At 57.4% G+C, this 25105-nt stretch overlaps 1 protein-coding gene across 5 annotated transcripts; it reads right to left on the bottom strand.

Annotated features, from left to right (window-relative positions):
* Positions 1-580: 580 nt before the first annotated feature.
* Positions 581-21744, bottom strand: NLGN3 (neuroligin 3; the record flags this gene model as incomplete). 5 transcript variants are annotated; one of them, XM_080624755.1, is made up of 7 exons in its annotated part: positions 581-1418; positions 1810-2599; positions 7990-8175; positions 9765-9914; positions 12453-12512; positions 20118-20177; positions 21267-21744. In XM_080624755.1, the coding sequence occupies 7 exons, from the start codon at positions 21742-21744 to the stop codon at positions 581-583; spliced, it is 2562 nt and encodes an 853-aa protein (XP_080480881.1). The 5 variants fall into 5 exon arrangements, with proteins under 5 accessions (XP_080480881.1, XP_080480883.1, XP_080480882.1 ...); XM_080624757.1 differs by lacking the exon at positions 20118-20177 and having other exon boundaries at positions 21267-21594; XM_080624756.1 differs by lacking the exons at positions 12453-12512; positions 20118-20177.
* Positions 21745-25105: the final 3361 nt, after the last annotated feature.

Here is a 25105-nt window from a genome sequence, read left to right as displayed (position 1 = left end):
CTCTGGGCCCTGTCTGCTCCCTCTGCCTGTAGCACCATGGCCCACGGCCGCTTCTCAGCACAGGGAAGGAGCTGATTCCAGGGCACTGGGGATGCCAAGCTGCCCAAGGATGCTGTGCACCAGTTGATGGAATGCCCAGCCCCTCTCCTCGCTCCTCATCCATCCAGAGGTGCTCAGCAGGCAGAGCGCTGGGGATGTGATCGCCCTGGGGGAGGCACAGCCCTGGTGCAGGGAGCCCCGTGGCTGCTGCCAGCAGAGTCCCCTCCTGCCTGCCTGTGCCAGGGCATGGGCGCAGGGGCTGCGCTGTGTCCCCCCTGCATCCCAGCAGAGCCCCCAGGTGACCCGTGGGGGAGCAGGGAGAGTCAAAGCACTTCTCGAAAGTTAGACAGGAACGAAAGAAAGCGCTGGGGGGGAGCGGGGGCTCGGCCACGCGGGGACCCTGCAGGTCTCCGGCTGCAGAGCCGCACCATCCACGGCACTGCCCCTCCGCCCGGGGAGCTCCACTGGCCCCGGCAGTCCCTCTGCCAGTGTCTGTGCGTGCATGTGCGTGCGTGCATGCGTGTGCGCAGGTGGCGGGCGGCTATACCCGTGTGGTGGAGTGTGAGTGTGGGAGCCCCGTGCTGTTGAAGCCGGCGGTGAAAGTGTTGTAGGGGTGCAGGGTCTGCAGCCCCACCAGCGAGTTGGGGATCATAGTGATGGTGTTGGGGGTCATGAGCGGGATGTCATCTGGAGAGCGGCGCAGGGTGAGGGTGTAGTCGGGCAGAGCAGCCAGGCGCAGGGCATCGTGAGGCGGCACAGCCTCGCACTCGTGGTGGCCCTGGCTCACCTGCAAGGACGGCATCTCCTCGTCTGGCGCATGGACCATGTCGTTGGCGGTGCCACGCTGGGGGCTGGGCTGCCGGTGCGTGTCCTGCCGGCGCTTGTCCTTGCGGTAGTAGAGGGCGGCAAAGGCCAGCACGTTGAGGAAGAGAAGGGAGGCGCCCACGGCGATGGTGACGCTCAGCTCCGTGGAGTAGTCACGGGGGCTCTCGAGCAGGGTGCCTGCCTCTTGCTCTGGGCTCCACTTCTCCTTCCCGTTGTCACTGTTGTAGGCAGGCGAGATGGCAGGGCGCTTGGTGGTCCAGATCTTGCCATTGGGACGGCGGGTGATGTGGGAGTTCTGTGTGGTGTCAGGGGGCGGCACTTTGGTGGTGGTGGAGGTGTAGTGGAACATATCGTGCAGGTTGTACAGGTGGGGGACGAGGTGCTTCCAGAAAGCCACCTTGGTGGCCCGGTAGTGGTCACGTACCCGTGGCTTCAGCCCGATGTGCAGGTACAGCTGGTCACGGGGGTTGTACTTGGACCAGGCCACCTCCTCAAACCGATTGGCCTTGGTGTGGATGAACTTGGTATCCTGGGGGACGGGCTTGTTGGGGTCCCTGCAAAACACAGACAAAACAGAGCTAGCACTGGGAAAACCAGACATGAGGAAGGAGAGCCGGACACAAAAATGGAAGCTGGGGGGACCTTTGCCAGTGGTGGCACAGGGTGGGCTGGTGAAAGGTCCTGCATAGCTGGACAGCACTCTAATCCCGATCAAGTCTCATGCACGACCAATGGCCAACCAACCTCCCCACCCCTGTGCTTGGTGGGGTCCTGTTCCAGGGGCTAGCCTGTGCTCAGCTTTTCTCTGTGCCCTGACCCCACTGGAGGTGAAGCACACAAACCTCTGGGCACAGGGGCTTCAGTGTTCCACACCAGGCAGGACACCCCCCCAAAACAGCTTCAGTAAGTGCAGGTCTCCAAGGCACAGCAGCCATCCCCACTCACCCTGTCTTGGCAAAGTTGGTCCAGTAGGTCATCACCACAGCGCTGAGCATGATGTCGTTCTTGGAGAAGTTGCAGGGAAAGAGATCTGTGGGGCCAATCATGGGGATCCCGAACACGTAAGGCACCTCATCCCCATGGGCCGCGTCAGACCATGCAGGCTTCATCAGGCTCTGGCAGTGGTGGTAGAAGGCGTAGAAGTAGGTGGGGGAGCCATAGCGGGCATGCAGGTCGGCCGTCACCACCGATGGCTCTACCCACTGGTGGTCAGTGAAGAGGGCCACCAGAGTCTTGCGACGTGTCTCAGGGTTGTCCCTGTCGGCCCAGTCTGTGTACATGAACTTGATGGTCTCCCGCAAGGTGTCCTTGCCCTCAGGGTAGCCATACAAGTTGTCTACAAAGTTGGAGACTGAATAGTCAAAGTCACTGCCTGAGACGCCGTCCTCAGGGTCCACCACACCCTCCACGAACTTCAGGCCCTCACCTTGGTTGACCCCCAGCATGATATCATAGTTGAGGAACTCGCCCTGCTCCATCAGGATCTCTGGGTCATCTGGGATCACATCCCCATCAATGACAGGCCCAAAGGCCACGTGGTAGCGAGCTGGCTGGATGTCTTGCTCCACCAGCTCCTTGGCACTCTTCTGCCGCAGGCAGTCCACCATGTCCACTGTGTCCAGCACGTTGCAACCCACCTTGTCAGCCAGCATGCTGGTGTACTTCACGGGCTGATAGTTCACCGCCCAGCTGGAGAGCGCGGAGCCGCTCTGGATGATGGCTCTCTGGAAGAGACCTAGAAGACAGGCAAGGGGCAGAGGAAGCTCAGAGCGCCATTCCAACACCCCAGCGCTGCAGTGTGGGATGCAGCATGGGGAAGACATTGATGCCCTTGGACCCCTGCAAGGAGCCAGCACTCCAGCCTATACCTGGCCATGACATGGGCTGTGCTGCCTTCTGAGGCAGGCTTGCACAGTGGGTCAGCTCAGGGCCACTGAGTGGCCGGGTGATGACTGGGCATGCAGCAGGTTCTCCTGGCAGCAACCAAGGGCTGCTGTGCTCCCACTGCAGGGGATGGCCTGGCACTCCTCTGCTGTGGGGAGGAGCGGGGCCATGGCTACATCACAGCCTGGCCCCACTGAGCAGCTCACGCTGTCCAGCCACCCCAGGGTGTCCTGAGCCCCGAGGTACATGTGCTGCCCCACTCAGGGCATCCTCCAGCCCAGGGTGGCCTCATGGAGCAGCATGGCTGCAGGCTGGCAGCAGCGGGAGGGTTAATGCCTGCCTGGGGACAATTAACCCTGCGTGTCCCATCCTACTGCTTTGTCAGGGTCCCCCTCACCCCCCTCCCTGCTGCTTCCTGCCCAGCTGGGGCTGCTCGGTGCCAATCCGGCCCTGCAGAAGCACGCTGCCAGATGCACAAAGAAGGCCTTTCTGCCACCGGGAACACAGAGGGAGTGGACTTTCGCCCTGGAAAACGGGGCCACAAAGGCCCTGGCCCAGGCGGAGGAATGTGTGGCTATGCTCCAACCCCATGTCAATGGCGCTTGTGCTAGGAATACAAAGGGCGGTGAGGAAGTGGAGCCTCTGGGGCCATGAAAGGCAGTCAGGCTTGGGGTGCACCCTGGGGTCCCTGCTTTTGGGCCAGCCCTCTCTGGCACCCTGGGTGCTGCCTGCGCCCTTGTCAGACTCTGACACTAGCTTGCCATGAGGGACTGTCTCAGGTGGTCTCTGAAAGCTGCTGGCACAGCAGGATGGTGGCTGTGAGGCTGCCCATGGGCCCCTGAATCATGGAGTGCCTGCATGAAACTCCCCGTGCAACCAAGGCCATGTCACCCTGCAGGGGAAAGCATGCACCTTCCTCCAGCAGAAGTGTTTGGAGGCTCCTGGCTCCCAGCCACCATGCCCATAGCTCTTGTCTGTACGCACAGTCCTTGCTCTGCCAAGTACCTGATGTACAGTCCCATGCACTGGGACAAAGGGAAGGCACAAGCTCTGTTTGTCACCTCCTGCTGCCCTAGAAAGCCGTAACCAGCCCACAGGCTGGAGACTGGCTATGGGCTTGCTTGCTTTGCAGCATCATCCATGTGCCAAAGGGCCAGGATGGAGGTTTCTTGGCTCTCAGGAAGTGCTGTCCCAGCAACAGCTGTCACTCCCTGCCAGCAGCATCACTGCCCGGATGGACCCACCAGACTGGGCTCTGCCACTGCTCACCCCTTTCTGCAGAAGCACAGGCAGCTGGTGTCACCAACTGGCCGTGTCCCCGATGGAGTCCCTTTGCTGGGTCTCTGCATGGCTATGTCCTGATTCAGGAGGACTCAGGAGTCTATGAGAGCCCAGCCCTGCCATGCCCTCCTGCTCCATGCCAGCACCCCACTGAAGCCCAATAAGCATCCCAGGGAGGCATCGCCACCTTGCAGCTTACCCCAGAACTCTCCAGCCTGCTGGGGCCCAGGCAGAAAGATGCAGCTCTCTCTTCCCTGTCTGTTCCCCCCCAGGTGAGAGTCCCAACGCATCTCAGGTCCTGCAGAGCTGGCTGCCACGGCAGAGTGGAGCCAAACAGTGGGCCCAGGGCTGTGCCAGGTGGTGCCTCGTGCTGCAGGCTGCCACCAGCTCTTGACTTCCCCTTTGCTTTGCACAGGAGCTGAGACTAGAAACACCTCTGTGGTTGTTTGTGCCAAGCCCCACTCCAAGCAGGGTGCTGGGTGCTTTGTCCAGCTGAGGATGGAGCATACCCAGAGGTGGCAGTGAACGGCACTAGCCCCCACAGAGCAAGAGATGGGGCAAAGGAAGTATAAGAGGTTTGCACAGCAGCAACTGCTCCTGCCCCAGCATGGCCTGGGAAGAGAAGCAGCACTTTGGTGAGAAATCAACCCACCTACTTGGGCTGAGGCTGGCAGGGAAGCCATGGGTGTCCCTGGCAGCCAGACACAGCATGTGCTGCAACAGCTTCCAGCATCTGCCTCTTGTAGCACCTGGCAGAGCAGGCACAAATTAGCAGCTTCATTAATAGCTCTTGATCAAAATGAGTTTTATTTTGATGCAATAAAAACAAATCTGCCTGGTCTTCATGGTGTACCTCAGTGCAGTTTCCCTACCCTGCTCCAGTGCTGGCTGCCCTGTTCCCGGGAAGATGGGTGCTCTGGAGCAGAGCGTTTTTGAGGTCATCTCATGGCCTTTTGCTTTGATGAAACACTACAGCACTGAGCACTCCCTTCCTGCCTCACAGCATTTACAGCTGGCAGCAGCTCCCCTGCCACAGCAGTGAGGGTGCCAGGCACCCAGTGCCACTGTAATGCACGAGGTACCACACCACAGGCACTGGGCCTGGATGGCGCAGCAAAAGACATGGCAGGCAGATGCAGCGTTTAGTGGCAGACAGCCTAATGTCACTTGAGAAGCGCTACACTAGCACAACAGTATATTTTATGGCTGGAAAGTCGGCGAGCAGCCCCTCCATCCCCAGCCTCTCTCTACACTGCTCCCTCCAACCCAGGCTACTTAGACAGCCAAGCACACAGCCCTGCTTCCTAAGAGGTGTCACCATCTGGCCATGAAAACCAGTCTACAACCTTAGGGGTATGCTGGCTTCTAGGTGCCTGCCAGAAGCAGGGCAAGGCAAGAACCCAATCCCAGAGAGGAGACCCCTGGACCGAAAGCACGTCCCTGCAATCTCTGCCTGCCTTCAGGCACTCCTGTGATGGAGAGGAGCACTCTAAGAAGTACTATGAATGCATTACGCCTGGCATCCCCTCCCTGGCCTTTCACACTCTGCATCAGCAAAGAAAACCTTTTTCTTATGTTGGCCATAGGGATGATCAGGGGCTGAAGCACCTCCCATATAAAGACAGTCTGAGAACATTGGAGCTGATCAGCCTGGAAAAGAGAAGCTGCGTGGAGACCTCAGAGCAGTTTCCAGTGTCTGAAAGGGACTACATGGATGCAGGAGAGGGACTCTTCATCAGGGACTGCAGTGATAGGACAAGGGGTGATGGGTTCAAACTGAAACAGGGTAAATTCAAGTTAGATATAAGGAAGAAGCTCTCCCCTGTGAGGGTGCTGAGGCGCTGGCACAGGGTGCCCAGAGAAGCTGTGGCTGCCCCATCCCTGGCAGTGTTCAAGGCCAGGTTGGACACAGGGGCTTGGAGCAAGCTGCTCCAGTGGAAGGTGTCCCTGCCTGTGGCAGGGGGTTGGAACTTGATGATCTTAAAGTCCTTTCCTACCCAAACCATCCAATGATTCTTTCTGCAGGAGCTTTCAGCCTATGAAATACTCCCCGCCCCTGTGCCCACTCTGCCCAGGGTAACTGCACAAGGGTAGGAGGGCACACAGAGCTCCAGGTATCCACACAGGGGTGGCACAGCCCCACACAGGCCCCTGCAGCTGCAGAGCATTCCCTGCCCTGCCCGCTGCTCAGAAATCTTCAAAGATCTACCTGTGCTCCTTTCCTACACGCTACTCAACATCTAACACAAGCAAAACATTCTCTGGTTTTCTGTCAAAAGCATCTCCTCCTGTGTGCTAAAGAGCTGCTGCCTGCCCAGTGCAGCTTTCGATAGCTGAGAATCCTATCCCAGAAGCCCCAAAAGCAGTGAGGTCCTGCCCTGCTCTGGCACTGCAACATCAGCAACGGCTCTGTAAGTATAACTCACATTTTCCTGAAGCTTATTGTAGTCTAATACCCATTAATATTTCCCCAAGCCAACAGCCTCAGGAGCATCCTGCTCAGGAGCTGGCACAGGGAAGCAGGATGACAGAGGGGCTCACCTCAGGCACTGGGCACCCTTGCAGGAGTACAGACAGAGCACAAGTGTCCTGAGCACCCTGGGGCAGGAGGGAAAGGGGCTTACCCAGAACAGACGTGTCCTGAGCAGGCAACACAGCTCCATATGTGCTTTCAGCTTTGGGAAGCAGCTGCCCACCAGGTCCAGACCTGCCTCTGTTGTCAGGTCTGTGGGGCAGAGCATCCCCCAGAGCTCTGGTCCTTGGGGAGCCAAGGGTTGCCCAGCAGTGGGAGCAGCCACCCCAAGAGCAGGAGCACTCTGCACAGGGTGAGTTAGTGCTGGCTGTGTCCTGGCCCCAGCACAGAAGGAGCACGGAACCTGGTGCAGACCATGATGCTGGTGCTGGTGCAGCCACCTTTGCAGCAGCCTGGCCTGAGATCATTCCTGCTTTCAACATTGGGGCAATCAGTCCACCAACAGGTACCTGGGCCAGAGGAAGGCTTTGCAAGCAGCCTGGCCAGTGCCAGATTCCTCCCATAAACCCTCCACCATGCAACCAGCACTGCTGAAGGTCTCCATTCCTGTGTGGTTCCCAGGCTCTTGAGCTGGGCTACAGCTCTTTGCAACAGCTTCAAGTGCAACTGTGTGTGTCTCTGAGGTGCAAACTCATGCCCGTATCCATTGCCCTTATGCCTAATCTTCTCCCTTGTACTATGCTTGGAGGCACAGCACTGGAAGAGGGATGTACCCTCATACAAAGCCCTGTGACCAAGACCCTGGCAGGCTGGTTCCCTGTGGACCAGTTCAGGCTTTGTGCCTGCCATCTCCTCTAGGACATTTACTGAGAACACTTATACTCCCATGGTTAATTTTTTTCCTAGTGTTCAATGTAAATATCTTTGTGGGTGGTTTACATGCACTTGCTCTTATGCCAACACAATCTTCTAGCATAAGGAATTCATTTCTTTATCTAGAGTAAACACTCTGCTATATTTACAGATATCAACCATATCACGTCCACTGAGTTTCCACAGCTCGCCCAGTCTCACAAGATGGGGTGCTCCATGCCTCCCTACGCTCAAGTCCGGCTTCCCTTCTATTCCAGTATGAATGCCTTTCCGAGCACTGCGATCTGTGCTCTTAGTGCCCTGCAAGATGCCCTGCACCCCCTCCACACCTGCACGTAGTCAAGGAGCTACAGGAGGGGTCCCCACCTCTCCCCACACCTAAGTGCTCGACCTGGGCTGCAGCCCCATGTGCTGGGAGCACCAGCTCCATCCCTGGCTCTCATGTGCTCTGCTGCTGGCCTCTCCCTGCCCATGATGAGAAGGTTTTGCTTCCCAGCCCTGGGTTCTACTCTCACCAGTGACTAGTTAAACCACAGCCCTGACTCGGCTGGGGTGGCTGCTGGTACCAGCTTAGATCAGCAGCCACAGCATCCTCAGGCACAGCTGGCACCTACCTTCAGAGTGGTGGGAGAGCGTGAGCAGGCTGACACAGGAGGCACCGATGCCGGAACCGAAGACGGTGATCCGCAAGGGATCTCCCCCAAAGAAGGCGATGTTCTCACTGACCCAGCGCAGCGCCTGTATCTGATCCAGCAGCCCGTAATTGCCCTTGGCAGCCTGGTCCCCCGTGCTCAGGAACCCTGTGAGCCAAGGGGAGCCTGGTTAGGGATGAGGAAGCAGGGGGTATCCTGACCTCCCACCTCCCTTCCCCAGGCCTAGAGGAGCTTCTATAGGACCCTGTCCTACCACAGCACGAGACCCCCACTACCAAGAAAGTCCTGTGAGCAATAAGCTGGAGAAGGGACACCACTGAGCTCCAGCCACCCTCTGCACAGCATAGAGGGGTGAAGGGCTGTGAGTGATGGGCATGAAGCCTTGTCCTACCCTTGCCCCACCATCTGTGCTAATAACAGGTCAACACCTCTTGCATGCTCCAAGGAAAAACAGAAAGCAGTGGTGGCTGCAGGCAGGCTGAGTGTGGGCACAGCCAATACTTTCCATGGACTAGCAATGCAAACTAGCATTTGCACTATAAATGTAAGGAGGTGGGCTGGGCAGAGGGGAACCCACTGCAGCTTAAAATACAATGTCTTCCAGTGAGGAAGATGCTGAGAAATGCTTTCAATAGCAAAGGGAACACCCAAGATAAGCTATCAGTGTTTCATTTGCTTTGACTCAAAGAAGGAAGCCAAAACCACGGTGCTGAGGTAAAACCCAGGCAGGTAACCCTGGCAGGCAGGGAGCGGCACTGATGCTGCTGCTCCAGCACTGGAAGTGCTCTGGCTGGGCACACTGCACCACCTCAGTGGAGATGACAATGACACCATTAAAGTATTATTTCATATTAAAATGAAATTAAATTTGCACCTATCTATCTTAGGAGAGTTGACTTTAAATACTGAAACATCTTGAATAGGCTTGTTTTTACTGGAAACCCTATTTTAACTGCCATCTTCCCCAGAAGACTATGGGATCTGGAGGCTGTCAGAGAGATGTGCTGCCGTGGGTACTGGTCAGGAGCCCAGCCGTGCCACGTTGGATGGCTTGGGAGAGAGCTGGCCCTGCAGCAGTTTGACTGAGAAGGAGCTCTCCTCAAACCTCCGCACCCCTTGTTCTACCTGCTGCTAAGGGAGGCAGCAGTGATGCTCCAGGCAGATCTCATGTCCCAGGTCATGGGGGGTTCTGCTGCAGCAGACAGGAGATAGCACTGCCTTTTGACCCTGTGCCCCCATTTCACCTCCTTAGGTCAGCAGGGCTCATGAAATCAGAACTGCGACCCTCCTCTATACAGCACCTGACACCCTTCTGCGACCCCTTCTGCAGAGAGCCAGGACACAGTGGGGGGCTGCAGGGGTCCCAGTAGCTCAGCTGGCTTGGGGACAGCCCGTGCCTGGGGAGGGAGAGCTGCTGGGTCCCCAGGGGCAGCCAGGCCGTACCACTGACATCTCACTGCTCTGAGCCTTCTCAGGAAGAGATGCTGGGTAAACACATTTATTATTTATTTAACTGCAGACCAATATTTGCTTTCAGCTGAGCCAGGTTGTGTAAATGCGCCTGGAGGGGGCCAGTGCCAGGAGCTAGACCCCACTGCACCCCAGCCTGCCACAGAGCAGCCTGCAGCCTGTTGGGTCCCATTCCTCCCACCACCCCCTTCCCGTCTGGTTCTGCACCCATCAGCTGTGGGTGCTCGTCCCACTGCCCTGCTGTGCCCACGCTGGCCAGCCCATACCAAGCACTCCAACGCGGTAGTTCAGGGTGATGACAATCACGTTCCCGTAGCTGGCCAGGACACTGCCATCTATCATGTTCCCCGTGCCCTCCATGTATGAGCCACCGTGGATATACACCATCACCGGCTTGGCCCCGCTGTCCCGGATGTCTGGAAGGAGAGGTGGTTAAACACAGGACCCTGCTGATGGCTGCAGTACCCTGCCCAACAGGCAGACCAAGGATGAGGGCAATGCCAGCTCCCAGGACTGGGGACAGGGGCTTAGAAACCAAACCCAGAGCTCTCCTGGTGGTCACAGCACGGACCACCAAGGCCAACGACCACTGAACCATCCCTGCCAGCCCCTTTCTGCACCACCTCCACACTGCTGTCCCCTTGGGGGTCTCAGCACATGTGGGAGAGATGCCAGCTGTACCCAGCTGCACCCAGCTGCTCCAGCTGCATGCGGGAGCCAGACCAACGGCACCTCTGTTGTGGGTGGGAGTTGCAGATTCCAGCCCCAGGATGCAGCCCCATGTCCTGTCTTTGGCTGGACCCAAGCCCTCAGCTCCAGGAGTCCTGGAAGCTGGCATTGCAGGGGGGCAGGGATGGGGGTGTGCAGGACCTGGAAGGCAGCGGGGGCAATTGTGGGTGCTCCAACATCTGGCTCTCCCCACACCCCCCATTCCCATCCGTCCTGGGAAGGTAGAAACCTGCCAGCTGCCTGACTGTGAACCCATGGCACCCCAGTGCCCAGACACACACATGGTGATGAGGCAGATAGTGTGTGCATGTGTGCGTGTCAGGGAGGTGAGCACAGCGTCCGGACTAGGACAGGGCATGAGGCATGGAGTGACACTGGGGAAGGGGACCCTGAGGGCTGGGGAGGAAGGACTGTGGGAGCTTAGGGGACAGGGAGCAGCCACACTCCCTCTCTCGATCGGCCCTGTCCAGGGGAACATCCTTCCCCTTCTGCCCCACTGGCCTGGGGTCCCTCCTGGAGCCAAGCCCAGGCACAAGGGAAGAACTCCTGGTCCATCTCACCCATGTTTGATGGAGGAGGTGGTTGCAGCTGTGGTGCCCAGCACTGATGGACTCTGCCTCCCTCATGCTCACCCGCACCCAGCACCTCACTCTGGTGGGCTGCATTGCCTGCGGGGCTGCTCACAGGCTGCTCGCTGCCGGCCCCGTCACCAGGCACCAGGCAGGAGCCAGCCCTGCCACGGTCCTGCAGGTACAGCAGCACTGCACAGCAGAGGCGCTTGGCCAGGGATGCTCAGCACCTAACCCCTGCCCACGTCCACTCCTCCCTGTGTCTTGCCCATGACAGAGGGCTGCTGTTGGGTACCTCTTGCATCCCCACCTCCAGCTGTGCCCTGAGGCATGGCTAAGGGTGGCCTCCCTTCCATATAGAAAAGCTCTTCCATCCAGGAGAATCAGCATATGCCAAAACCTGTGCTGGCACTTTTTCTATCGCCAGGATGAAGCCAGGCAAATGCACAGACCTGGGGAGCAAAAAGCATTTGCAGGGCCTCCAGGACAGACATTGCCCATGCAGCAGAGCTACAGCAGCACAACTCTTCCCAGAAACCACCTGCTTGAAATGCAAAGGGCAGGAACATCCATGTCTGTGTCCTCTCCTCCCTGCCACATGCTCCCACCAGCGTACAAAGGGACTTCCTTGCAGCAGAATGGCAGCAATGTGCAGATGTGCCACAATAGCTCGCAATGGCTGCAGCACATTTTAGTGTGCAGGATTTAGCACAGTTAAGTTACTTAGGCTGAATGCCAGTTTATACCCTGGTACCAGAGATCCTGGGGCACAGGTTAGTGGGAGAAAACAATGGGGTTGTGGTCCTGCCAAGGAAAAAGCTCTTCATCTGTTTCCTAAACACCATCTGCCAGGTTGCGCTTGAGCTGCACTGGGACTCCTGCACACCATGAGGGTTTACTGTCCTTGCACATTAGGGCTGCACCCTGGCCAACCTCTCCTGCTGCCTCCTCTTCACATCCCTGCAGCCAAACACACTGGCTCCACACCCTGCAGATGAACAGCCCTGGTTCACTAAAAATAGCTTATTCTGCAGCTCGCTTAGCCCTGGCGTAAATCTAGAATCACATCTGCTGAAAGCTCACTCGCTCTGCCTCAGCCGGTGCTTATGCTCTGGTGGCAAGCATGACCTTGCTCATGTTGAGTGGAGAAGGAGAGAACTGAACAGAAACCATGTCCAAGCGGACTGTGGGTCTCCTGTGCATGGCCCTGCAGGTGCCAAGGTTGCCAAGCTGCTGGCATGGCCACTCCGTGGCAACGCCCGCGGCAGGCCCGGGCATGGGAGGAGGTCACTGGCTCCCAGCTGCACGTCACCAAGTCCGGAGGGATGAGGCTGGTGGTGTGATGTGACTGGGCTCGGGATGAAATGGGCCCAGGTGCCCCAGGGCACCTCTCCTCCCAGGCTGCCGTGCTTCCTGCCTGCCCTCGCTCAAGTGGGAGCAAACTTCTCCTAAAGCAAAAGACACCTCACAAGCTTCTCCCCCTGTCCCGAGGAGAGGAAGGGCCTGGGCGCCTGCACAGCCAGCCAGCCTGCCCCCCGCCCTGTGCCCGCCTGCGGCACACGGACACACGCAGGGCTCCCTGGGGACGGCAGCAGGTGGCAGGCAGGCAGAGTTGCTTTGCGTGTCATGCAGTGGCAGCCTCAAGCACAGAAATACCTTCGTCTTCATCACCGTCATTATCCGCTAAGTCCTCGCCCTGTTTCTTAGCGCTGGCTCCTAGGGACCAAACACGAGGAGACAGAACAGAAAGGAAAACAAAACCAAAACGAAACAAAAAAGTAAACCAAAACAACAACAACAAAAAAAAACAAAACAACAAAAGAGAATTCAAAAATAGCGTGATAGCAGAGGTCTGGGGCCAGGCCTGTGCCCCACAGCACTGCTGGCTACTCACACTGCACCTCTGCCAGTGCCAGGGCAGTGGGCAGCACCGCCCCGGGAGCCGCTTCACCCAGGCCCCTTCCCCGCTCCTGCACGGGGCCTGCGGCAGCACCAGCGCTGGTGGTGGGTCAGCCTTTGCAGGCGCTCACTGATCCTCCTGTGCCCCAGCCTGGCCCCACGTGCGTGCAGCCCCTCGGCTCCTGGCACCAGGGCAAGGCTCCTCTCCCAGGTGCAAGCAGGACCCCTGCTCCCAGCTCTGCTGCCCCTGAGGAGAGCAGTCCCTGGCAACAGGCCAGCCACGTGAAGGGCTGCCCTGGGTGGCCTCTGGCCACCACCTGGGATCCTGCTTGTCACCACCACGCAGCACATGGCCGCTCGTGCCTAGCACAGCTGCGCTACAGACCACGAGTGCTGCAGCACAAGCCCACCATGGCATGCTGCAGGGAGCCATGGGGACGAGCACTTCTGTGCACAGCCCAGCTGCCCTGTACTGACTCCCTTGCTCAAAGACTAGGCACATGGATGACTGATAGCAAAGGCACCAACCAATTGGCCCCAATCAAGGCAGAACCATAAAAATATTGATTTCTGCAACATCCTGAATGCCTTCCGGTTGTTACATGGTGCTTAGCAAACCCATGGTGCCAGGGCCAGCAACCTCAGCCCAGCACTGTGGGATGCTATTGTAGATGGCACATGCTGAGCACCGAACACGTCGCCTCCTGAGCTGTGTGCTGCTGGCATGAGCCAGAAGATGTGGCCTTTGAGTTGGCAGGGAACAGATAGAGTGCAGACCTTTACCAAGGCTCCATGCCCATGGGGGCACAAAGCTGAGGAGTGCCATAAGCCCCAGATTTCACGAAGAGGCTGCGGTCCTGTTATCCCTTTAGAGCTGCAGAGTAGCACCTGCAGTCCTCTGCTGCCCAGTGTCTGCGCCAAACAAGGTCCCTGGATGAGGGTGACCTTGGCAGTGACAGCAGGGTTTCCCCAGGGCAGGACTGCCTGCACTGTGCCTGTGCTGCCCCGTGACCTCCCCCAGACACACAGGGCTGCAGGGTCCTGCCAGGCACCCGCTGATCCCTGCTGTGATCGCCAGCAGGCCCCATCACCACTGCAGCAAGGGATCTGCACGGTCTGCAGCAAGGCTCCTGTGAGCAAGGGGCAGCCCCACAGCTAGATCAAACTACAACGAGGCGAGTACAGGACAGGAAGACCAGTTATTGCCACACTGGGAGTGGGATCCTGCAGCCCACCCGGGTGACGGATAACATTGACAGCAGCGTGGGGTGGGTCAGGATTTCTATTTAAGAGGGATTTGTGATAGAGGAGTGAGATTTCTGCAATGGCTGTGGGGCAGCCCCATCAGGGCAAGATGCTTGCACAACACCTTAAGCAGATATGACCCGGAGTCAGGAGCAATGACCAGAAGTCTAGAAAAATCCCTTTTAAAGGACTGAAAAATCTGCAGGCAAGAAAAGTTTGCAGGAGGTGGGTCACGTGAATCCTGGGAGCAGAGTGATGGGAATTACAGCAGCATCCCAGCACAGGAAAGGCCACTGTGAGGTGGTAAGGGGGGGGGAGCAACTCCCCCTCCACTGTGCTCTCCCTGCCTCCCTGCTCTCTCACCGCCCTCCCTGCGGCTACCCAAGGCAGCCTGAAGCTGGATGAGAAGAAAACCTTCCTGGCAAAAAGGGCAGGAAAGCTCTGGCAGAACTGCCTGGTGTGACCAGGTGAGACACACACTGCCAGGAAGAGGTGAGGTGGAGCTGCTCCTGCCTGGGGCAGGGATGGATCTGCTGTCTCCAGTGCCATCCTGATTTCCTCTGACTCAGAGTTCACCTCCCAGCCTACCCCCTCCATGCTCCAGCCCTGCCTCCCTAACTCCTGCTTCACCACCCACCCATCCTCTGAGCTCCTCACATCATTCTCCTGTTTTCACCCAACACCGCTCCCATCCCTGCAACCTCTCGCCCCAGCCCCCCAGCCCCAGAATCCCCCCTTACTGCTACCTCCTTCCCTTCCTGCTTTCCCATCAGCCTGTTTGCAGGAGGCTGCAAGCTTGACCTACTGCATCTTCATTAGGAAGAGCTGCAAGCCCAGAAAGCAAAATGCAAAGTACTTGTGCAATATTGGCTCATCGATGCTGTGCGCCAGCCTCCTTGGGACTGCTAAGGGTTTTCTCTAATGAAGACTGCAGGCACAAGCCTTCATCTGCACTGTGCTTCAGAGCTGGGAAGCCCATCACAAGCAGCTAGAGATCCATTTCCACTGCCAAGGGCCCTGGTGCTGTTAAAGCATTGAGATCAGCTGGACTGCAGTCCTCCAGCCTGGTCTCCTTCAGGAGACAAAGGTCGCCGTGCAGTCAGGGATGGAGGAACCAGCTATGAGGAGCTGTCAGGTTGTAAGAAAGGGCAGCGTACAACATCCCTGTGATCTGAGCAACTGTTCTGGCTGAGCAGGGCGGGATCTGGCTGGAGACTGCTGCCCTGGAGCCTAGGGACAGCTGGGACAAGCCTAAAGTAACCTGAGCTACACATGCCACAGAAGGGACAGTAGAAAGCAGTGCTGGGAAGCTAAGCAAAGCAGGAGCGCAATAATGCAGACCGGGGGAACAGTGGCAGTATGTGGGCATGGCAGACGCAAAGCACGAGCCTTCCCACCAGCAGGAAGGTGCCAGGGTAGTGGGGATTATGGTGAACACAGGCTGCTGCAACCAGCAAGCTTTTTGCCTCTCGCTATATTGCTCACCTCCACAAGGACCCACTGATGCCACACAGCTCCTGAGAGCAAGTACAGCTTTGCTTCCCTCACCCATGTCTTGCACGTTGCTACATTACCTCCCTCCAGTGGTTATTGCCATGTTCAAGGACACCAGGAGATCACAGAATGGCTGAGGTTGGAATGGACCATCAGAGGTCATCTAGTCCAACCTCCCTGCTCAAGCAGGGTCGCCTAAAGCACATCACTTAGGGCAATGTCTGTCCAGACGGCTCTTGAGTATCTCCAGGGAAGGAGACTTCACAACCCATCCAGATACTTATTCTAATACTCAATCACAGTAAAAAAATTCTTCCTCATGTTCAGGTGGAACTTCCTGTGGTTTAATTTATACCTGCAGCCTCTCGTCCTATTGCATGGCACCACCGAGAAAAGACTGGCTCCATCCTCTTGACACCCTCCCTTCGGAAACCTCTATATATTGATCAGATCCCCCCTGAGATTTCTCTAAGCTGAACAGACCCAGCTCCCTCAGCCTTTCCTCATATGAAAGGTGTTCCAGACCCTTAATCATTCTAGTAGCCCTTTGCTGGACTTGCTCCAGGAGCTTCATGTCGCTCTTATACTTGGGAGCTCAGAACTGGACACCGTGCTTCAGGTGAAGCCTCACCAGGGGTGAGTAGAGAGACAGTCACCTCCCTTGACCTTCTTTTCCTAATGCAGCTCAGGACACCACTGCTCTTGGACACAAGGGCACATTGCTGACTCATGACAACTTGTCCACCAGGACCCCCAGGTCCAGAGATCTTCCTCTGTACTGGCAAAGACCACCACACAGAGCCACAGAGCACCCACCCTCATGAGGATGGGTTTAAGCTTATGGATTCAAGCTGGAAAAACCAAAAGGACTCGAGGCTCTTACTTCCTTTACCCATCAAAAATGTCCTCCACTCACCCAGTGTGAATGCCTGTTGTTCCACTTCACTGTAAGCTGACTGTGAAGTGACATTGTTCAGGCTGATAGGAAGAATGCACACGGTCTTATCTGAAGGCTCTAGGAAGATTTAAGCTCAAGTTCAGTAAAAAATAAAATCACTTTCCCTGAAGCAGGGGCATCCGCACGAGATTTATGCTATCTTAAGTAAACTGTGCCAACAGCACTGACACCAGTGCAAACAGAGATAAAGGAGGGTGAGGAGCCTCAGTCCTTGGAGCCTCTGTGCTCAACATGGCATGAATAAGAGAAGAGCAGGAACCTGAGCTGACACTTTTCCTCACCCAGACATCTGCTCAGGGTGGCTGTGGGCAGCCTCAGCACCCTCTCCTCAGTGCAGGAGGCACTCACACAGTTGCAGCAGTGCCATGGGGAGCAGGACCCCACAACCACATCTGATGTCCACGTACAGCCAGAGGCAGACATGCTGGTGGTCAGATGGGCTCAGGTGCTCCTCCAGGACTGACAAGGAATAGGATCAGGACTGACGACAGCTGCTGACCCTGCTGCTGCACCACCCCACGGGCAGGGCCAGCTCCCCTGGGACCTGTGTTGGGTGGCCCTTGCTCCATCACTGCAGCATCCTGCAGTACTGCCCTGCCCCTCCCTGTCCGTGAGTGATGTAGAGGACTAATCTCCATCCTTTAGCACACTCCATAAAAGCACTTTATCTCACGCTCTGCTGCCTCCACCAGCACAAACACCCACCCTCACCTCTGCAAATCACACCCTGGGAGCACCAGGCCAGCTCTGCAAGCCACCAGGTTTCACAGGAGGCTGGTGAAAAGTCTTCTAGCAAGGGAGCACTGCAGGAGTCACACAGCCATAGGGAAGCCTCAGCCAGTACTCAGACGTGTTTACTCCTTGGAAAGCAGTGGAGAAGCCACAATGCTTCTCCCACAAAGCAGCTGAAGTGCATCTCGAGCCCAGGAGCTGCTGGGAGCTCCAGCCAGCCTTGCACAGCAGAGTGAGAGGCTGGACTGGCACATTTGTCCCTGCAGCATCGTGGACTCTGCACAGCCCCAGCTAGAGAGATTAGGGCAGTAAAAACTGGGGAGGGCTGCTATGTGCAGGCAGCCACAACTTTCCCCTCTGAAAATGACATCCACCTGCTCATAGAATCATGGAATGGTTTGGGTTGGAAAGGACCTTAAAGCTCATCCACCTCCAACCCCAGCCACAGGCAGGGACCCCTTCCACTGGAGCAGCTTGCTCCAAGCCCCTGTGTCCAACCTGGCCTTGAACACTGCCAGGGATGGGGCAGCCACAGCTTCTCTGGGCACCCTGGGCCAGCGCCTCAGCACCCTCACAGGGAAGGCCTGCCCAGACTGGTGGTGAAGGAAAGGGAAAAGCAGCACCCACCACAGCCAAGCATAGGCTGCAAGTGTTGGCAGCACAAAGCAAAGGGCAGAGCTGCGTTTTGCGTACAGGTTCTGTACTCTGTGTGTGTGCGTGCTCTTCAGGTGGGCAGCATTATTTTCACAGAAAACCTGAGCCTCAGAGCTATCAGCTCCCCTGGCACCATCCATGCCTTGCTCCCAGTGAAGGGACCAATGTACATGGAGGAGACTGGCACATAGTAAATGTCTATACAGGAAATTATTGTGGGCAACTGGGTCTGGAAATGGAGACTTTTTTTGTCAAAGGGATAAATTCTGATAAATCCTCAGTCCTTTGGCTGCTATGGAATATGCTGAGCTTAGGAGCGGCAGAAATAATGAAAACACCAGTGAGATGGGAGCTGAGGCATTTTAAACCACCAAAATACTGCTCTGTGAGAGGAGAGCTTATTCACTGCTCATATGTGGCCTTACAAATAATAATCCTTAATATTCCAGAACAAGCCAATGTTCAAATGACACAGCTCAAAAGAATCAGCACTGAAGGGCATGATCCTTACCTCAGGCACTACTAACGGATACACAAATGAGGGACTGGGAAGCCTGTGTCTCATCACAAGGGACTCAGTTTGAGCCAATGGCAGCACCAGTGTTTGGGTGCTTTAATTATCAGCACATCATGCCTGGATTCCCAAACGGCCAGCTCGGGAGATCTGCTGGTCCCTGAGCCAGCAGAGCCCAGTGTGGGCAGAGGGCACATCAAGGAGATGACTAGAGGCAACTGCAGATGGGCTGCAAAGAACCTCTGCCCCTGAGCAGAGCTGACGGGGAGGGAGAACCAAGAGATGAGCGTGCCTGAGATGTTTCACTGCGTCTTGTATCACCTCCCTCCTCCAGCCATAATGCAGACCCTGCTTCCTTGGTGCTGGCCTAGAGCTGGGGATGGAGGGGGTTCGCCAGCCCCAGCAGCCGGTGGGAGGGCCGGGAGAGGAAGCGCTTTGAAGTGGCTGGTGATCGCTGGCACAGCCAGCTCCGGAGGCAGCGTGCAGAGACTCCCTAATGCACCAGCCCTTTCAGGGCCAGCCTTGGCACTCAAGAGGGATGGCGTGTGAATAGCCAGGGCAGCAACAGGAAAAGCAAAGCGAAGAAATCCAGGAACAAACCTCAGGGAAACGGCTGGAAGGAAAGTGCTCCCCAAACATCCAAGCCCAGCTGCGCCGGCCCTACCAACCTCAGGGGTGAGGGAGGTGGAGGCCGGGATGCAGGGACCTCCTTGCCCACCAGACACCCCCTCTCTGTGCTGAGTCTTCCAGAAGAGCTTGACTGTTTGTCTCCCCACACATCCGACCTGGGGACACACAGAGCAGCCCAGGCTCTCCCTGTCTGCAAAGGGGTCATGCTGTGGGGTGTGCAAAGTCTTGCGTCCAACAAGGGGCTGAGCCAGCTCCCATTTGCCTGTCTCCACACTCCAGCCCACAGCACTGGCTGGGAACACAGGATCACTTTGGGGCAAGGGGGCTGAGCTTTCCCCTTTGTCCCAAAGTGCAGTAAGATGAGCCCTGTGTAGTCCTGGGGATGGAGACAAAGCAAAGCAGAGATGTGTCTGAGCTGGAAGTGCTCGGCTGGGGCTTGGGAAGCATGCTATGCCAAGGGTGGAGAGCAGGTCCTCAGTGGCAGAGTTGGCAGAAGCACAGGAGTGTGAGCAGCACTGGCAGGACCATGAGCTGAGGCAGAACACAGAATCTCAGACTGGTCTGGGTTGGAAGAGACCTTAAAGTTCATCCAGTTCCAGCCCCTGCCACAGGCAGAGACACTTTCCAGTAGAGCAGGTAGCATTTGTGCAGCCAGGAGATCCTTTTAACCAAAATGCAAAATGACCAGGGACGCAACAGGGTAATTGCTTATCTCAGGATGGGCTGCAGTCCCCCATCACACTCATGCTTCCCTGAGGGGGTTCATAACACCCCCGAGGGGGAATGCATCCATAAGGGACGAGTGCATTTATGTGCTACCTGCCATCAGAGGCCCTCATTCCCAGGGACTGGGAGGCTGCTGGGAGACTGGGATGAAGGCTCAGCCCCAGAGAAGCTGTTCTGAAAGGCCTGGAGCAACGTGAGCATCCTCCTCTGACCTGCTCCCAGACCTGCGCTCCCAGCTGGCACCAGTCCCAGCTCTCATGGCCAGGGAGCAGAGGTGGCTGGAGCGCCTGTGGCTCCTTGGAGTGGGAAGTGGGGGGCAGCAGGATGAGCTGCTCGGAGGGCCCACGGTCTGGGTGGCGGCACAGAGAGGTGCCGGAGGAGAATGCTGCGGCCAGGGACCGGCCAAGCACCCTCTCGCTCTCTCTCTCTTTCCTTTCTGTGCCTCTCTGCCGGTCGCCTTGCTACATACCTCCTTTCCTACATATTTTCTTGTTGGGCTTTCGGGTGCATTCCTTGGAAATCCGTTTTACTGTAAAATGAATAAAATACTACAAAATAACAGGAGGCTCCACGGGTGGGAGTGGGCATGCAATCACAACCACCCTGCCACCCTCCCGCCACCCCCGGGACCGCGGGAGGTGGGGAGAGAGCGTTGCCGTGGGAGGAAAACTCTGGGCCAGCCGTGCTGGGCAGGAAGGAAGGCACGATGCATCCCGTGGCCAAGGGCCCCGGGCACAGAGGAGCAGAGCCAGTCGGCCTGGGAAAAGCCACCGGCCCCCCAGGCTGCCCCGCTGCATGCAGCAGACCCACTGCAGGTCCCTTCCAGACTGCTGAAAAACCCCGGGGGCTCCTGTTGCGGTGAGGCTCGGGCAGGCGCACGGGCAGGCACTGCCTCCTCTGCCCTCTACTTACAGTTCAGGTGGGATCTCCTACAAAGGAAAAGGTTAGACAAGGAGGCACCCGGCCCCACTCAGCCTCACCCCAACAGGACCGTGCCCGTGGGTCCCTGGCACCCCAGGCTCGTTGCTCCACCACTGTCCCGCCGGCAGGCAGAGGAGCAGCCAAGCGATGTGCCTGCCAGTGTCCCAAACTCCCATCGCTACCGGGGCCCGGAAAAGGGCTCCGAGGTCCCGTCCTTGCCAGAGCACCTTCCCAGGGAGAGGCAGAGAGTGTTCCTCCCAGCCGCAGCCCACACCCACAACTAGCGCATGGACCTGGGGAAGGTGGGAAGCAGGGAGGGACGAACCCGAACCAACTCAAGACAGAACCTGGCACTCGGCGCCTGGGGAGCACAAACCAGCTTGTCACTCTGTGGATCTGCGGTCAGAGAGTCGGATTCAGATTTAGCAACACAAGAGAGGAACCCGTGACAATGCCATGGAGGTGGAGGGACGGGGAGCTGGGAGGTGGTGGGGGAGCAGGAGCACGCGAGACAGAGATGGTAGCTGAGGGCAAGAAGGCGAGCTGCGTGGCTGGAGAAAGCTCTAAACAAACAGACAGCATGCTGCAGGGTCCACAACCACATGCTTCAAACACAACACCCAGGTGAGACCAACCACTGCTGGGGAGGGGCGGAGTGGCCCCCCCGCCCTCCTGCGGGCACCCCGGCGGGACTCACCATCCTCCGTGGGGATGTAGATGTTGAGATACAGGCAGTCCTCGTTGGGATCCTGGATGTAAGTGGCTACAATATCCAAATTGGAGGTAAACCAGATGGGCAGCATGATCTCAGGAACAGCGTTGTGGATGTTCTGGGGGCAGACCGGTGAGAAGTGGGTAGCGTTCCTGATGCCTGACCAGGATGGCGGTGGCTCAGGGGGCATGAACCTCTTCTCCCCAATGGGGGGGGCAGCATAAGGCACCCCCAGGTACTGGTCCACAGGCCCCAGGATCTCGCTGGGCAGCGGCACACGCACTCCCCGTAACTTCCCATAGTGCGTGTTGACAGTGGGTGAGTAGACCTGGCCCTCCATGTGAACAAACGCTGAGGTGAAGCTCAGGATCCAGAAGGCGAGGCGCAGATCCCAGCCAGCCACCAGCTCAGGCACTTGGAGAACAGGGGGCACGAGAGGGCTTCTCCAGAGTATCAGCCACATTGTCTGGGAGGAGCAGCACCAGCATCCAGGCCTGAAGCTCCTGGGGCAAGGGCTCAGAGCATCCCGGTCATGCCAAGCCTCCAATTTGCCCACTGGGAAAAGATGGAGCAGAAGAGCCAGGAGTCAGGAGTCGCACCTTCTGCTGGGTGAGTTGGGAGCACGACCACGGGGAGATGGGTCCTCAAAGCCGCCCCACTGCCTGCTGCTGCCTGCCTGCCAACGGCCCAGCCCTGGGGGCACTGCTGCTGCTGTGGGGAAATGGAGGGAATTAACAGCAGACTTGCTCTGGGAGAAGTCAAAAGCTCCCACAGAGAAGGAGCCAGATCCCTAGGCAGACCCTCCCACCCATGGGTGCTCATTGGCTCTGCCACCACCCGGGCAGGCAGCTCTAGAGCAGGCCAGTGCGGGCAGCACCGGTATAGCATGTACAGACACACAGATGGCATCTGTCCCTGCCTGCAGAGCCTGTCCCCAGTGCTCAGAAGACAGCCCAGCCTCTGCCTCGCCTGAGTGAGCCCCGCAGCACCCTGGGCTGCAGCGTGGTGCCCTTGCCCGGTGCTGCAGGAAGGTATTAGCAGCAGATTACAGGTGTGAAGATAAGCAGGACACTGCCACTTCCTTGGCACCATCCCTCCACACTAGGAACCTGTTGGGCACCACTGCTCCCCAGCACGGCCCACTGGCCCCTCTCCCCTCCAGGCTGAGCCCACACTGCAGTCAGTGCTCCTCAGCTGGGCTGCGTCCCAGCATCACTCCCCTGCCTGTGTGCCACCACCCCACTTCACACACCAGCAAACTAGACCCACGTGTCACTACCCAGACACCCGTCTTGCCCATCCACATGCTCTCCAGCCACCTTTCTCCTTCCGTCTGCTGCTGGCCAAAGCGGTGAGAACCCAGGCACAACTCAGGCGATGGGCACAGCCCCTGTCCCACTGTGCCAGCCCCCCTACCCGCCTGCCTCCTGGCCACCCAAGCGGTCCCCGGGGAGGCAGAGCTCTGCTCCCACATTCCCACACCGGGCTGTCAGCAAGGTGTGAAGCAGATGTGGCAGCCCCTCTCTGGGCCCATGGGGAAAGGCAGGCAGGGCACGCAGGGCGCAGGCAGGGGCAGGCACGGGGTTAGGCAGGGGGGCAGGCAGGGGTCATGCAGGGGGGCAGGCAGGGGGCAGGGCAGGCAGGAGCTGCAAGTGGGGACCAGTGCAAAGCTCCTGTGCAGGAGAGCCCTTGCTGGAGGCTGTGTGGATTTCCAGTGCTCTGCTCTTCACCTCCCCGCCGCCTGCTGCATTCTGGTTTATGCAAGTGCAGCCCCACCACCACCACTGCTGCTCCCCAGGGACTGAGACCAGGGCAGCTGCAGAGGCTGCGCTCCTCCTCACCCAGCTTGGCAAGAGCAGCAGCAGCCCCAGACCAAGATCCATGCCTCGGGCTTTGCAGCCCAGTCCCTGCTTCATGCTTGTTCTGTGTCAGCCACAAGTCCTTAACCTGGGAGAGATGGTAGAGGTGGTGGGGCACCTCCATTCTTCCCCAGAGCATCCTTACATGCCCATACGGTAAATCTCTCCCAAGCTCAGAAGGGAGCAGAGTTGCCTTGGAATTATTGGAGCACAAAATAAGAGCTGTATGCGGATGGGAGGATGCGGCTCTGGTGGAGGCTCAGCTGGGCAGGGACTCCACGAATGGAGAACACCTGATCCAGCAAGGAAAATCCGCAGGAGAAAAAACCCAACCAAACAAAAACCCCACCACAGAGGTGTCTCAGATCTGCACTGCACATGTGCAGGCAATTCACTGCTGGCCACTAAGGAAACGGGCCTGTGCTGTGCCTGCCCTCCAGATGTGCCCAGGGAACACGGCAGGCTCAGAAATCCAGCATAGTAAGAAACACTCAGCCCAGAAAATCATGTTGCTGCATCCAGCCTGCCCAAGGCCTCCTTAGCATGCTTGCACTGCTCCGGAGGCCATGGAGGGACGGCAGGCAATGCCAGACAAGGAGGTTGGTACAAACGATGGGGAGAAGCAGTTGCACTTACTGCCCCCTCTACAGCACAGGGACAACGTGAGGGCTGAGCTATCATGACTGGGGCTGATCCTGCTCTACCCCTGACACCCATCACCTCAGCTCATTGTCCCCCTCCACCTCCTCCTGCCCCAGCAGACACTGACAGCAACATACCCAGCAGGAGAACAGCCCTGCTGTGTTATCCCCAGACAGCCTAAGAAACAAAAGGTGTATCGTGGGACAGAAATACAGCTGTGGCACGCAGGAACCCCAGGCTGTGCTCTACCCTGCCGTTGCTGGAGCTGTCCCTGAAACACAGTGCCTCCAGCTCTGGAGGAAAAGCATCCTTCACCCAATATTCCTTGCAGCAGAGAAGTGACATTCGCCGAACAGCGACATCCCAGGGGTGCGATGATGGCTGGGGAACCCTCAAAGCTGCAGTAGTCCCACATGAGCTCTCAGACCCACCACTCTGCCTGACTTTGCTGGAAGGCAAACTGCCCAGCGCAGATCTGCTGAGGGTCCATGGGTTAGCATAAAGCCCAATTACAAATGACTGTCATATCTAATTTGTATGACTGGAAGCTACAGGCATCTTCCAGTCTTTATGGTAGTGCCCACAATTCCCCACAGAGCTATTTCAATTGACCCGTCATTGGTTTTCCCCTCTACAAGAGCACCACAGCCCTGCCTGTGGTGGTTTTACCAGCTGGTTTCCTGACTTGAGAGCTTCCTCAGGCTGTGGCCGCATGCTGCTGTGGGCATCGCTCCTCCACCAGCTCCTCCAGCCAAGCCGTTTCGCAGCACCAGGCAGCACTGCTCCACAGCTCCCAGCGACTGCAAAGCCAGGGCTGAATTCACCACCTGCCCTGTGCCCCTGGAGCAGCCACGCACCCAAGCATGACCACCTGGACCTGGCACCAGGAGGAATCTCTTTATAAAACACAGCCAAAACCCAGCTTCTTGCTACAGCTCCTCAGAATTATGTTACAATGATGTTCCCTTGGGGTTTTGTTTAATCCTCATCCGTGGTTCTTCTAGCTTATGAAAACCATGTAAATTTGAAGACAAAACCCACAAGCTAAGATAGAATTAAAGTTCCAAGTACACATCTTTAACTTAAATAACATGATACTAGAAGACTTGCAGCTGTCTCCAATTATAAGCTTTATGATCAGGCACAGAGGTGAGTTATGTTAGCAATAGCCAAGTATGTCCAGATATGGAACTGCACAGTCAAGACCCAGTAGCCCTGACATTCCCCTGGAGAGCCATGATGCCTTAACACCCAAATGGAGATCTTGGTGTTCTAACATTCGTAATTCCACATCTGGTTCTATCATTTTAAGAGACTTTTTCC

This window comes from Psittacula echo (assembly GCF_963264785.1).
Source record: "Psittacula echo genome assembly, chromosome: 8".
Classification (NCBI taxonomy): domain Eukaryota; kingdom Metazoa; phylum Chordata; class Aves; order Psittaciformes; family Psittacidae; genus Psittacula; species Psittacula echo.
The sequence above is the reverse complement of the archived record's forward strand: the minus strand, read 5'-3'. Positions and strand labels throughout refer to the sequence as shown.